At 44.0% G+C, this 15,276-nt stretch overlaps 1 protein-coding gene across 1 annotated transcript in view; it reads right to left on the bottom strand.

Moving 5' to 3' along the window:
- The window catches only part of NAALADL2 (N-acetylated alpha-linked acidic dipeptidase like 2), a 937,215-nt gene that overhangs the window by 277,301 nt on the left and 644,638 nt on the right, over positions 1-15,276 (bottom strand). Inside the window, exons 8-9 of the mRNA XM_060242532.1 lie at positions 6,681-6,886; positions 1,017-1,145 (exon numbers count right to left, since the gene is read on the bottom strand). Of these exons, the coding sequence (XP_060098515.1) occupies positions 1,017-1,145; positions 6,681-6,886 (335 nt within the window). The remainder of the gene's footprint in view (positions 1-1,016; positions 1,146-6,680; positions 6,887-15,276) is intronic.

Below are 15,276 nucleotides of genomic sequence, written 5' to 3'. Positions count from 1 at the left end.
TTAACAATTTATTTTTTAAATACGAATTAAGTGATATAATTGTAGGTGTTCAAAGAGCAATAGGATCTTAATTATTCTAGCAGCACAGTATAAATCCTATCTGTCCTTCTTCTAAATCCACCTTTTATTTATACATTAAATATATTGTTTTGATGACTTTGTAAGAGTCTCAAAGCAACTTACAAAGCCAGTACTAGACAACATAATTAAAATGCTTACATAAAATCATACACACTGTCCTTCTCTAAATCATTTAAAATTTCAGTTGGGCGATTTTTTGGGGGGTGGAGGAGGAATAGACTTTGGGGGAAGGTCCAAAAAGAATGTATTTAAAATTTTATTTTTCATTTCATTTATTCAAAATCTTTATTAGCCACCTCTCTTCCTCTCAGAGCCCAAGGCAGCTTATAAACATAACTAAAATACACAGAATAAAAGCCATTAGGAACATAAAACCAAAATTTAAAACCACTGCTCAGCAGTATTACTAAACTTAACCAAACACAATCCTAAATGAAGCCATCTTCAATTGCCTCCTAAAGATTGAAAATGAGGAAGCCAGGAATACTTTGCTAGAGTGTATGGGACTACCACTGAAAAGGCCCTCTCTCAAGCACTCACCAAATGGACTTATTTGATTGATGGGACAGTCAGAAGAGCCTCACCCTGTGATTATAATTCTCAGGCATGAACTTTGGGGAGAATATGGTTCTTCAGATAGCTCTGATGCTGCATAAGAATAATCACATTGCCTGAAATATGGAGTGGAATGGCAACAGTGTCCCCACTTCCCTAAATGACATGAAACCAGGGGTTTTATGCCCATGAAATTTCTATGCCCATGAAATTTCTATGCCCATGAAATTTCCCAATACTAAAACTTCCAGTTCAGTGCATGGTCAGAGAATTTCCTTAAACAAATCTGCATGTTGAAATATGAAATACAAATCGAGTTCAATTTTTCATGCAAGCCCAGCATTAAACATCAGAGAAGATTCCATAAAGAAAACTCGTACCTTTCTAGCCTCGGTTGCCAGTTGCTGAAGGGAAGGGGATGCTATTGAGTGTAAAACTGCATTCCCTCTTATGGGATCATGAAGGCTCATGTAGGCCACAACGTTTCTCTCGAGAACTTTCCTGACGTCCTGAAATGCAAGCCGTCACAATGAAAAAAGCCAAATTGCAATTAAGTCTTCTGTTCTTATCTTACTCCCTTGAAGGGTGCAGTGGTTTACAAGTCATCCATTTTTCCTCCCTCCCGCTTTAATTCCCTAAATAATATTTAACTCCATTTCCCCTGGGATACTGTTTTAAGAACTTCAAAGGAAGCCTTCATTGTTTTGAGCAAAGTTGAAATTCTGAACAAAACACACAACGATCCTTGAAGGATTTAAGAATGATTGAGGCGGTGGGTGGGAGGAATTACATACTAAGAAAAAACTGGAAGGTTTTTTTGAGGAGTGTTTTATAAACTTGCTCCTGACAGACCCCAGACTTCAAACGTAATGGCTATCAAACAATCAAAATGTTTGACGTTTCAAACCTGGGCAGCCCTTTTTTAGAGCCGAATACCAAATGTCTCTCCAACATAGTCATTTTATTACATTTTTTTAAAAGCAGAAGTGATCTGTACGAAGCACATTTCAATTATTTCCCACTTGCCTTGCCAGTAATGAGCCGCTTGTTCCGTGAAGAGGCTCTTTATACCCAGCAGAAGGGGTGTAACACAATTACATCGGACATTAGGATGATTTGAAGTGGAACTAAACAAATTTTGCTTCCAGTCCATTGTAAGGGTCTCTTTTGAACCCTCCCTCCCTTGTCTCCCACCTCCACTTATTTCAAAATCATAACTGTACTGGAAGAATAAGGCTTTGGTAATTTCAGTCTATTGCTTACACATGATCACGAGCAAATGGCGCGCTCTCCATTTGACTACCAACCCCATTATAGGTCACATGTCTGTCAAAGCCATTTATTCGAATATTATTACACTGGAGCCAAAACAATCTTCTAAACTTCAAGTTGCATTGTCGCTAGTGTCAAAAAGGACCTCTGCTTTAGCATTCTTTAAACTGCCTGCCTAGAAATTGTATCATTTCCCCCCCCCCATCCAAGTCTCAAACCCTACAGGAGGATCCAAATATCCTTGGGTACTGAGCTTTGTAATCACTCACCTCCTGGATGTTCCTGGGCACGCCAGAAAATCCAGAAGGTGCTTGATTATGAATTCACAATATTCAATGATGTGTACATCCACACTATAAGAAAGTGTGCAAAATCTTCCAAAGTCTTTAAAAAAAAATCTCAAAGGGAGCTGGCGAGTCCCCATGGTGGCCTACAACTTGGAGAAAGGTCTCCAATGTGGCCTGCAGTTTGGAAAAACTCCCAAATCTTGGGGCAAAAGAGTTGAATCTGAGTTAAATCCAGATATTCCCAAGCTACATCATCACTTTCTATGCCCCTTGAACCCCTTTCCAGACATGCAGAAACCCTACCCTGATCCAATTCTGGTCCCACTTTCATTTCCATTCAAGTATCTGCTTGGTGTGCTGAAGGGTTCAGTCCTCAGCATCTCCTGGCAGTAGGTGATGTGAAAAACCTCTGCCTGAGACCCTGTTGAGCCACTGCTAGTCAAAGTACACAATACTAACTTTGATGGAACAGTGGTCTGATTGAGTATAAGGCAGTGTGAATTGCTTTAATTGAATTGCTCTATAACTAATTATAAATTGGTTCATTATAATGGGAGCATCAGAACTATCCACTCCATTCAGATCTGGGCTGCTAGAGTGGTGACAACAGGTGTAGCTATATCAGACTAATGTCCTCTCTCTCTCTCTTCTTTTTTTGAGAAAGTTACAACCTTGTAGGATCAGGGGAATGCTGTAGACGTAGTTTATCAGGATTTCAGTAAGGCTTTTGATAAGTTTCCACATAATATACTTGTTGACAAGTTGGTAAAATGAGGTTTGGACCCTATTACTGTTAGGTGGATCTCTAACTGGTTGACAAATTGTACCCCGAGTGCTTGTGAATGGTTCCTTGTCCTCTTGGAAAGAAGTGACAAGTGGAGTGCCTCAAGGATCTATCCTGGGACCTGTTTTGTTCAACATGATACATGATTTGGATTTGGATGAAGGAATAGAAGGAATGATTACTAAATTTGTAGATTATATTGAATTGGGGGTAGGGGGTGGGGTACCAAATACTATCCTCTAGACAGAGTCAGGATACAGGATGGTTTTGGCAGGCTGGAAATCTGGGCTAAAACAAATAAAAATGAATTCTAATAGGAATAAATCTAAAGTAGAAATAAATCTAATGTTCTGCATTTAGGTAGGAAGAATCAAATACATAATTATAGGATGGGAGAGACTTTCTTGGCAGTAGCATGTGTGAAAAGGATCCAGGGGTCTTAATAGATCATACACTGAACATGAGTCGACAGTATGATGTGGTAGCTAAAAAGGAAAATGTGATTTTGGTCTGTATCAAAAGAAGTATATTGTCCTGATTGCACTAAGTTATTTTTTTTTCATTTAAAATCCTTTATTCATTTCTATGATTCCATTATTCAAGCATAGAAAGTCAGTTTAGGGAGAGGGCTGAACCAGGATTAAAGGTCTAGTGCGGAACTGGCCTAATTTAATGCCGAAAGGAAATTGTGAGCTGACAAACCACTGTAACGATAATATGAAACTCAGACTCATCATTTAAGGCAATCAGCACATTGCTTCTCAAGGGTATCATGCTATAACATGGTTAAGCAGTCAGATGAAGACAAATATGGGTCTCAGAAAGTGAGTGAGCGCCTCAATTAATTGTGCAGGAAATAATGGCAAACAGTTGAATCAGAATGACAATAATTCTGAGATAGTTATTACTTATATCTTGCAGTATTTCGGATGCAGGTTAATATGATGACCAAATCAAAATATGAGCATCTGTTTTGAGTCACAGTGATTTAATATTCTGATCCAATGAGCAGCCTCATATTTGACTAAAATCTGTACATCATCCATCCTTTTATCCCCCTCTAAAATGAGTTGTTGTCTGATCATATAAAAAGCCATGTTCCAATTAACCACACTCTGAGATTGTCCTTACTGCTTATTTATCCTGTTCCAGCTCGTTTGCTGATTGACGGAGAAAGGTAGGGACTTCTCTCAGATTGACAGATTGTCTCATTAACCCTTCTCTGCCCCGATAGATCCCGACACACATCTAGAAATTTGTTGTCATCTGGTAGACTCGCAGTTTGTTGACTCTGCTTAGCTTTTGTGTGCAAACGGAAGAACATTTTAATTGTCTACAAATTGGGAGGAACCTGGAAATGTGCTTGTGATTAATTACCTGCACTGATGAGGACTAATAGCTTTTAGTGCTCAGTGTCACATTCACCTTGTTTATCTTTTTAATGACTTGCCATTCACCATGATGGGTCTGTAAAGAAATGGCTGTTCCATCAGTGCTTTATTCAACAAAGGCTCCATGGTCTTTCCCATGATGTATTTATTATTTGGTAAGTTCTAATAAAATGTATTCCCCACTGCTTTTATCACTAAGATTAAAGGGTCAATTTATAAACTTTCTGTATTTCCCACCTTTCTGGTAAACAGACACAGTCTGGAAGTTGTGCGCTCAGAACTTAAATCCAAAGCACACATAAACTTGACTCAAAAAGAAATGATCCAGGAAGCCACTATTTTCCCCATTGGTGAAACTTATATGGAGCCTTCAGTATGCATAAGTCCTCTAGGTCTTGTGGCCACATTATAAGACAAGAGTCATGGAAGAGACAATAATGCTAGGAAAAGTTGAAGGCAGTAGGAAAAGAGGACGACCCAACAGGAGATAGATGGGCTCTGTAAAGGAAGCCATGGGCCTCAAGTTGTGATACTTGTTAACATCAGGACATTTGGGAGAACATTAATTCATATGGTCACCATAAGATAGAAGCAATTTGACAGCATTTAACGCACACACCGAGAAAGCTTCTTCAGGCCAGAAAAAGAGTGCAGGGGAAAGGCTTAAGACTTACTTGTCACATGGCGCAGTCCCAACCTGAATTGGGTCCCTACATGCCTGGAAATTAAATCCCAATCATGGAACTCCCAGCACACATTTGATTGATAGGACATGTGGGGGGCGCCAAGACTTTGCGAACTGATTCTTAGATCTTGTGTGATGTGCATAATGTGTATAACGTTATTGAGATATGAAGATCGCAGCTGATAAATGTTGCTGTGTGTTGTAATTGTATTAAGCATTATCAAGATATTTCTGATTTACAGCAACCCAATAAATTAATATCCTTCAAAAATTCCTATAATTAACAGCCTTGCTCGGGTCTTTCAAACTAAGGGCTGCGGCTTCCGTGATTTAATCTATCCGTCTTATGTTGGGTCTTCCTCTTTCCCTGCTGCCTTCAGCTTTTCCTAACATGATTGTCTTTTCCTGTGACGTTTGTCTTCTCATAAAGTGACCAAAGTATGATAGTCTCAATTTAGTCATTTGAACTACCAAGGAGAGTTCAGGCTTGATTTGGTCCAGAAAATGTTACTACTCTTATTAAAAACTCACTTGCTTTCCATAGGTATTATGTTCAAGCATGAACCACCACATTTTCTTCAAAAGGATGCCTCGGGGGAAATTCCAGGGCTATTCTTCATCGGAGAGGGTTTGGAGATACAACCTGATCTCATCAGATATCTGAAGCTAAGCAGGGTTAGTATTTGGATAGGAGACCACCAAGGAAGACTCTGCAGAGCAAGGGACTGGAAAACTACTTTTGCATCTCACTCGCCTTGGAAGCCCCATGCTGGGGTCCCCTTAAGTCTTGGATAGGAGACCACTAAGGAAGGCTCTGCAGAGGAAGGGAATGGAAAACTACCTTTGCATTTCACTTGCCTTGGAAGCCCCATGCTGGGGTCCCCTTAAGTCTTGGATGGGAGACCACCAAGGAAGGCTCTGCAGAGCAAGGGACTGGAAAACTACTTTTGCATCTCACTCGCCTTGGAAGCCCCATGCTGGGGTCCCCTTAAGTCTTGGATAGGAGACCACTAAGGAAGGCTCTGCAGAGGAAGGGAATGGAAAACTACCTTTGCATTTCACTTGCCTTGGAAGCCCCATGCTGGGGTCCCCTTAAGTCTTGGATGGGAGACCACCAAGGAAGGTTCTGCAGAGCAAGGGACTGGAAAACTACTTTTGCATCTCACTCGCCTTGGAAGCCCCATGCTGGGGTCCCCTTAAGTCTTGGATAGGAGACCACTAAGGAAGGCTCTGCAGAGGAAGGGAATGGAAAACTACCTTTGCATCTCACTTGCCTTGGAAGCCCCATGCTGGGGTCCCCTTAAGTCTTGGATGGGAGACCACCAAGGAAGGCTCTGCAGAGGAAGGGAATGGAAAACTACCTTTGCATTTCACTCGCCTTGGAAGCCCCATGCTGGGGTCACCCTAAGTTGACTACGGCTTAATGGCACATATGTGCATATTCTTCATTGACATGCTAATAGGACTGGATGAATTTGCACCTAAATTTTCAGATAGTGGAGTCACTAATTTCAGAACTAAAATACATCAGCTTTGTTAATCCATTTTTTGCCCCCAGCAGTGATAACAACAATAGCAATCTCAGTTTGGTTCCCCATGCATGGAGAAAGGCGATGATTTCTTACCTCGGCCCATTCATAGGAGCCAATTTTGCCAAATGCTGTTTCTCCCCATGAGCCAAAAATTATCGTTCGATCCGGCCTCCAGCCTTTTTTCACTTTCCGCATCAAGGCTTGAATGAGCGCCGTCATCACCGCAGTGCCGTGAGCCCACTGCTGGCTGCCATAACCCCATAAGCTGCTGTGATGGCTGCCAACGATGACGTATCTGTCTGAAAAGTTAAGCAAAACTTTCCGTGAATTAAATGGCACAAGCAATGGTCCTTCAAAGCACTGACGGTTACTTGAAAAGTGCCATCACTGCCGGCTGCACAGTGCTGCTGTTCACCACTGGAATCATGAAGAAAATTTCATCAGGAAGCTGTGGCTTTAAATTAGGGTTGGGAGGGATACAATGCCTGACTCAAATTTTTTCAAAAAGTCGTTTAGATGAAGCAACAAAGCATACTACAAGCCTGTTATTGTCAAACAGTGCCAGAATCACTAGTGTGAATTGGATGCATGGGAGACTGCATCTTACGGCATTATGAACTAAAGGCTTGATAGCAGACTAACTACTGTCTTCGAACCACAGTGCCAAAAAGCATTATGGGAGGGGAGGTCATCAGGGCCGGCCCTGCCACTAGGCAAACTAGGCAACTGTCTAGGGTGCTGGCCTTCTGATGGGGCCAAATTGGGTGCCCCATGTGACTGGGTGACGTTATCAGTGCAGGAGGGGGTGCCAGAAGTTAGCCTTGCTAGGGTGTCAGACACTCTAGGGCTGCCCCTGGGCGCCATACAGACAATACAGCAGAGTTGTTTTCTTTGGTCCCAGAAGGTCAGACAAAAACCTGCGGGCTGAAATTAAATCAAAAGATTGTTTTGCTGAATCTTAGAAGGAACTTCCTGACAGAGCGGTTCCTCAGCGGAACATGTTTTCTTGGGAGGTAATGGGCTCTCCTCCTTTGGAAGTTTTGAAGCAGAGGCTAGGTGGCCATCTGACAGCATGAAGAAGAGTCTGTTAGTTTAGGCAGATTGCAAGAGGGAGGGCAGGAAAGGATGAATCAATGCTTGGCTCTCATGGACCTTTCTTATATGCCCAGGGGAATGCTGTTCAATAGTTTGAGATCAAGAACTTTTCATCCAGGCCAAATTGGCCCAGGGATCCCAGAGGGGTTTAAAAAAAAAATCCTCAGGATATAGAGCAGGGGTCACTGGGGGAGTGGACTAGATGTGCAGGGGGGTTGGACTTGATGAATCTTGAAGCTGCTTCCAGCTGTATATTTATTTTTCTAATAATAATGATGGCCTCTATAACTGTTCTCTTGCAAGAGTTTACAACTCAGGGAAAGCGCCCTCTGACATCACCTGGTAGCCCATGCTAGTCTAATCTTGTCAAATCTCAGAAGTTAAAAGAAGATGAGGAGGAGGAGACTGGATTTATACCCCACCCTTCACTACATGAAGGAGTCTCAGAGTGGCTTCCAATCTCCTTCCCTTCCCCTTCCCACAGCAGACACCCTGTTAGGTAGGTGGAGCCGAGAGAGCTCTGACAGACACTGCGCTTGAGAGGAACAGCTTTGTGTGAAATTATGACTGACTCAAAGTCACATCACATGTGGAGGAGTGGGGAATCAACTCTGGTTCTCCCAGATTAGAGTCCACACACTTAACCACTACACCAAACTTGATTGGCCCTGGTGAATTCAAATGAGAGGCCACTCAGAAGATTCAGGGTTGCTATACAGAGGCAGGCAATAGCAAACCACCTCTCTGAACTTCTCTTTCTTTTAAAAACCTCAGTGGGTTACTATGAGTTGGCTGCAACTGGATGATACCACCAAGGATTTCCCAACAGGAACTCATTTGCATAATAGACCACACCCTGATGCCAAGCCAGTCAGAACTGTATTCCTTTACATTCCTGCTCAAAAAAAGCCCTGAGTACCATAAATGGGAAGCTGTGGCTGAGGGAGTGCAATTCATTATGGCTACCAGGGCTTTTTTTATTGCAGGAACTCCTTTGCATATTAGGCCACAAACCCCTGATGTAGCCAATCCTACTGGAGCTTACAGTAGGCCTTGTGTGAAGAGCTCTGTAAGCTCTTGGAGGATTCGTTACATCAGGGGTGTGTGTTCCAGGCCTTTTTTTGAGCAGAAATGCACAGGAACACAGTTCCAGCTGGCTTGGCAGCAGAGGGTGTGGCCTAATATGCAAATGAGTTCCTGCTGGACTTTTTCCTATAAAAAGCATTGCATGAAATGGTGGTATCAGGGGGTTTGGCCTAATATGCAAATGAGTTCCTGACGGGCTTTTTCTACAATAAAAGCCCTGGTATGGCCTAATATGCAACAAAGTTCCTGCTACAAAAAAGTCCTAATGGCTACTCAGTGCAGGTTGAAGCTGCAACTTGACAGAACTCTTCTCCCTCCACAACTGGTGCTACACAAAAATGCACTACCAATGGTAGTTTCCTACCTCAAGGATTACTGAAAGATTATTGTGAAGCTTCTCTCCAACACTGGGGCCAAACAGGGCCCATGCATCGCTATTTAAATCTGTCTCAAAATTTTAGTTGAGGCACACATTTGTAGCAACAGGTTTTCAGGGCTTTTTTGTAACAGGAGCTCCTTTGCATATTAGGCCACACCTCCCTGATGTGGCCAATCCTCCAAGAGTTTACAGGGCTCTTAGTACAGGGCCTACCGTAAGTTCTTGAAGTTTGGCTACATCAGTGGTGTGTGGCCTAATATGCAAAGGAGATTCTACTAAAAAAAAAAAAAGCCTTTGGTTTTGTAACAATAAAAGGTGGGCAGAGGGGATCATGTGGCCTGCCCTGAGTTTCCTGCAAAAAGGATGGGATAAAAATGTAGATACATGGGACTCCTATGTATCTAGATGTGAAAAATAGGTATGAAAAACCTCAGCTTGAGACCCTGGAGAGCCGCTGCCAGTCTGAGTAAACAATACTGACTTTGATGGACCGAGGGACTGATTCAGTATAAGGCAGCTTCATATGTCCATATGTTCCTCAGAAAGTAACTGATTTTATTTATAGCCCATTTTTATTCCATCAAGGTTTCCAAGGTACGCCAGGGCTACGACAGATGAAACAGAGGCTCAGACGGCAAGAGAGGCAGTGGCGGCAAGCTCGTGACGAAGCGACAAGAACAGCTTATAGGTCATATATGAGAACCTATGAGGTGGCAGTCAAGGCCGCTAAGAAAATATATCTTATGACCATGATTGTATCTGCGAATTCGAGCCCAGCACAATTGTTTAGGTCAATTTGGTCTTTAACTACCCTTCCATCGGGTATACCAAATGCTAGAGAATTGAATATAGGCTGTGAGGCATTCGCAAACATCTTTGCAGATACAGTCTTGTCACTCCGCCGCAACCTCCTGATCACTATAGAAACAGTGAGTGAACTCGAGGCTCCAAGCACGTCTCCTACTCAAATTTTGGATTATTTCACTCCACTCAGCTTGAAGGAAGTTGACAGGGTACTCTCTACTGCACGCCCAACTACTTGTAGGTTGGACCCATGCCTCTCTTGGCTAATAAACGCTGAACGGGAGGGGCTATTGGTTCCCCTACAGGAAATTGTCAACAGGTCCCTTTTGCAAGGAACCTTTCCCCAGCCTCTTAAGGAGGCTGTGGTACGCCCCCTTTTTAAAAAGCCATCTCTGGACCCGGCTGATTTGGCAAATTACCGGCCGGTGTCCAACTTGCCATTCTTAGGCAAGATTATTGAAAGGGCAGTGGCGGTGCAGCTTCAGAGTTTCCTGGATGATGCTTCCGTGCTTAATCCACATCAATCCGGCTTTCGTCCGGGTCATGGGACGGAGACGTTTCTTGTTGCCCTCACCGATGACCTCCAGAGGCACCTGGACAGAGGCGGCTTGGCGATGCTGATGCTATTGGACCTGTCAGCGGCATTCGACACGATTGATCATCAGCTGCTGACCCGCCACCTCGCCGACGCTGGGATTCAGGGGTTGGCCTTGCAGTGGCTCTCCTCCTTTCTCCAGGGTTGGTGACAGAGGGTGGCGGTTGGGGACAACTATTCCGATGACAACCACTCTCGAGCGGTGTGCTGCAGGGAGCGGTTCTTTCCTCGATATATACCGGATTCACTTCAAGGTGCTGTTCTTAATCTTTAAAGCCCTATATGGCCAGGGTCCTGCATACCTTAGGGACTGCCTTTCCCCCATATATGCCCCAGCGAGCACTTCAGCCCGGATTGCAAAATCTGCTGGTAGTCCCCAGTGTCAAGGAAGTGAGGCTTCAGTCAACTAGAGCCAGGGCCTTTTTTGCAGCTGCACCTAGCTGGTGGAATGAGTAGCTGGGGGACGTTAGGGCCCTGCGAGAGCTCCCACAGTTCCACAGGGCCTGTAAAATGGCACTCTTCCACCCTGCTTTTCCATAAGGATAACTTACAGAAACGGACTAGACCCATAAATCGGAATTTAACATCATTCTAGACTTCCCACCATGCTAGGGCATTTTGGGGTCCTATGGAACATCTATCATTGACCACTGAAATTTTTATATTGTTATATTGTTTTAACTGATATTTTAATATTGTTTTATGCTCTGTCTTATGCTTTATGTATTATCAATGTTTTTATCTTGTGAGCCGCTAACCTGTGAGCCGCCCTGAGCCTGCCTTTGGTAGGGAGGGCAGGATATAAATAAAATAAATAAATAAAAAGAGGTGAATTCACCATGAAGGCACTCATCAGATATAGACCTGTTTTACTTCAGAAAGCTCATTCTGTCTTGTTCCTTCCAGCTAGACCTTGAAAATGTAACCACACTACCTCCATTTTGTCCCTGACCTTTAGGGAGGCCTAAAACATTTCCCTGGTCTTACACAATCTCTTGGCTTCATTCAAAACTCTTCAGGCATTTAGCCTGAGCAAGATCCATTCCATTTCAGCTTTCATCTGAACAGAAACTTGGTGGCAACTCTAGCTTTGAGGTACATCAAAAAGAACTGTGCTGGGAATGGATTTCAACTCATTTTCACAGCACTTTTACAAGCGGAACATAATATTTATGTCCGTCATGGCCATTCTCCTCGGGAAAAAAAAATAAAGTGTCAAAAATAAACTAAAATAAAAGGTTCTTATTTTTATCTGAGGTTTTTCATTCATCCCCGTTGGCGACATGTTGGCATGTGCCAGAAAAGTATGAAAAGTGTGTGTAGCAAATCATCTGCGCATTAAATTGTCTATGAAATTACATATTCCTCAGGGTCTTTTTTTCTGCGATTACTCCTTATGAACATTTTTTTTTTAATTAGATACACAGAGTCTGACTGAGAAAGTCCTTTCCAGCAAAGTAGCTCCCCAGCAGTCTTCTTCACTGTGACGCCAACAGACGACACTGGAGAAAAGTCTTAAAGCAGGCTGCCACGTAGCGTTGCAAGCCTCCAGGCGGGAGCTGGAATTCTCGCTGAATGACTACTGATTGCCAGACTATTTAATTGAAGCTTTTATTCTGCGTATCCTGGAGGAAACAGCTGCTTTGGAGATGGACTACATGGCACTGTACCCCACCAATTTAATTTAGTTTAATTTTTCGATTTATACCCCACCCTATCACGCGAGTGGGCTCTGGTGGCTTACAACATTACAAAACCTTACAAAACATCCAACTACATCCAACTAAATAATTTCATAATTACAGAAGTAACAGAACCCATGATCCACATCATTGGCAACAAATCATAAACCACACATACCAAGGTGTCTTTCCCCCTTACACAAAAATGATACTCTTCCAGGCTCTGTTCTCGAATCTCCAGGTATTTCCAGACCCAGTGTTGGCCTATTGCAATGGCATTCCATTAAGAAGAAGATATTGGATTTATACCCTGCCTTATACTCAGAGTCTCAGAGTGGTCACAATCTCCTTTACCTTCCCCCCCCCAACACAAATCTTGATGGGGAGGGCGGGGTACAAATCGAATTAAACATAAACAAGCAACAGACACCCTGTGAGGTAGGTGGGGCTGAGAGAGCACTTACAGCAGCTGCCCTTTCAATGACAACTCCTACGAGAGCTATGGCTGACCCAAGGCCATTCCAGCAGCTGCAAGTGGAGGAGTGGGGAATCACACCTGGTTATCCCAGATAAGAGTCTGTGCACTTAACCACTACACCAAGCTGGCTCATTAGGGGAAAAGGTTTCATGAACTAGAATCAGACTTCTTTTTGAAATACATTTCAGCAGGGCTTTTTTTTGTAGCAGGAACTCCTTTGCATATTAGGCCACACACCCTTGATATAGCCAATCCTCCAAGAGCTGACAGTAGGCCCTGTAAGAAGAGCCCTGTAAGCTCCAGGAGGATTGGCTACATCAGGGGTGTGTGGCCTAATATGCAAAGGAGTTCCTGCTACAATCCCTCCCCCCCTGCATTCCGGTGTTTTTTATAATATTGGCTTGTTAAAGTCCATCTTGGCTTGTTAAAGCAGGTGGAGATGACATTCAGGGTCCCCTGGCTGAGATTGTCAACTTATTCTTGTCAACAACGGTATTCCCAGCCAAGCTTAAGGAGGCAGTGGTTCAGCGGCTTTTAAAGAAGCCATCTTTGGACCCGATGGTCCTGGCCAATTATCGACCAGTTTTGAACTTACCATTTCTGGGCAAGATAATTGAGAAAGCGGTGGTGGAGCAGTTCCAAGCTTTCCTGGAAGACAGATCAGTCCTTGATCCCTTCCAGTCCGGCTTCTGTCCTGCTCATGGGGCGGAGACTGCTCTGGTCGCCCTCACAGATGACCTTAGAAGGCATCTGGATCAAGGCGGGTCAGTGCTGCTATTGCTTCTAGATCTTTCAGCAGCATTTGACATGGTCGATTACTATCTAATGACCCACCGCCTTGCCAACATTGGAGTTCAGGGGTCAGCCTTACAGTGGTTTTTTTTCCCTTCCTCCATGGTCGGGGACAAAGGGTGGCAATTGGCGAGCAGACATCCCTGCATTATCCACTAGAATGTGGTGTACTGCAGGGAGCTATTCTCTCGCCTGTGATGTTTAACATCTACATGAGCCCCCTTGCCCAGATTGCCAGAGGTTTGGGGCTGGGTTGTCACCAGTATGCAGATGATATCCAGCTCTATCTGATGATGGACAGCCAGTCAGACTCTGCCCCAGACCATCTGACCAGGGCAATGGAAGCAGTGGCTGGGTGGCTACAACTGTGCCAACTGAAGCTTAATCCAACTAAGATGGAGGTCCTTTCATGACTCACGGGGGGGGGGGGGGGGCCAAGATTGAGCATCCGGCTCCCCACCCTGAATGGCGCACCTCTTGTGCCAGTTCAGAAGGTGAGGAGTCTGGGTGTGATACTGGATGCCACCCTTTCTATGGAGGCCCAGGTCACAATTGTTGCACGATCTGCTTTAGAACATAAGAACATAAGAGAAGCCATGTTGGATCAGGCCACTGGCCCATCCAGTCCAACACTGTGTCACACAGTGGCAAAAAAATTTATATACACACACACACTGTGGCTAATAGCCACTGATGGACCTGTGCTCCATATTTTTATCTAAACCCCTCTTAAAGGTGGCTATACTTGTGGCCGCCACCACCTCCTGTGGCAGTGAATTCCACATGTTAATCACCCTTTCTACCACCTTTGACAGGCCAAACAACTAGCACCCTATCTGGCTCCTCGGGACTTAGCTATAGTGATCCATGCAAAAGCCACTTCCGGTTGGACTACTGTAACTCGCTCTCCGCAGGCTTGCCCTTGGGACTGATCCGGAAACTCCAGCTGGTGCAGAATGCAGCAGCACGATTGCTTACTGAATTGCCTTTATGGGCAAGCAGTTGGGCAATGTTGCACAGTCTGCATTGGCTACCGCTTCAAGGTTTTAGTATTGACGTTTAAAGCCTTGTGTGGCCTGGGACTGGCATACCTGTGGGGCCATCTCTCCCTATATGAGTCCCGAAGGCCATTGCGATCAGCTGGCCAACATCTTCTGACCATCCCTGGCCCAAAGGACGTCCGGCTTGCCTTGATCAGGGCCAGGGCCTTTTCTGCCCTGGCCCCGACCTGGTGGAATCAGCTCCCTACAGAGATTCGAGTCCTTCCAGATTTGTTACCATTCCAGAGGGCCTGTAAAACGGAACTGTTCCACTAGGTCTATTTTTGGGTCAAGCGGACATCCTCACCCTTCTGCACCATCCAAGTAGCCTCCCAGCAATGACTGCCACTTCATTTGGGGCCAATACTGTTGACATCTTGGGGCAACTTAGGCTGCCCACGATAATTACGCCTCAAGTGCTTATAACATCGGTGCCATCTTAAATGATTGACTTAATGTATTGGTTTAATTGTTTTAACTATTTTGATGTTTTATTATTGGTTTTAATGTTTTAGCTTGTTGGAATCCGCCCTGAGCCCTTCATGGGAAAGGGCGGGCTATAAATGTACAAAATAAATAAAATAAATATGTAAAGCTAAGAGTCTGTGAAAGGTAGGCAATGTATATGTTTGCAGGAGATCAGTAAATGTTTATCCAGTTTGGGTGGAAAAAAAAGAAAGAAATGTAAGCAATAAGCTACAATAACTATATAACTAACCTGATCTGGCTAGCCCAGGC

Source organism: Heteronotia binoei, chromosome 6 (assembly GCF_032191835.1).
Source record: "Heteronotia binoei isolate CCM8104 ecotype False Entrance Well chromosome 6, APGP_CSIRO_Hbin_v1, whole genome shotgun sequence".
Classification (NCBI taxonomy): Eukaryota; Metazoa; Chordata; class Lepidosauria; order Squamata; family Gekkonidae; genus Heteronotia; species Heteronotia binoei.
The sequence above is the reverse complement of the archived record's forward strand: the minus strand, read 5'-3'. Positions and strand labels throughout refer to the sequence as shown.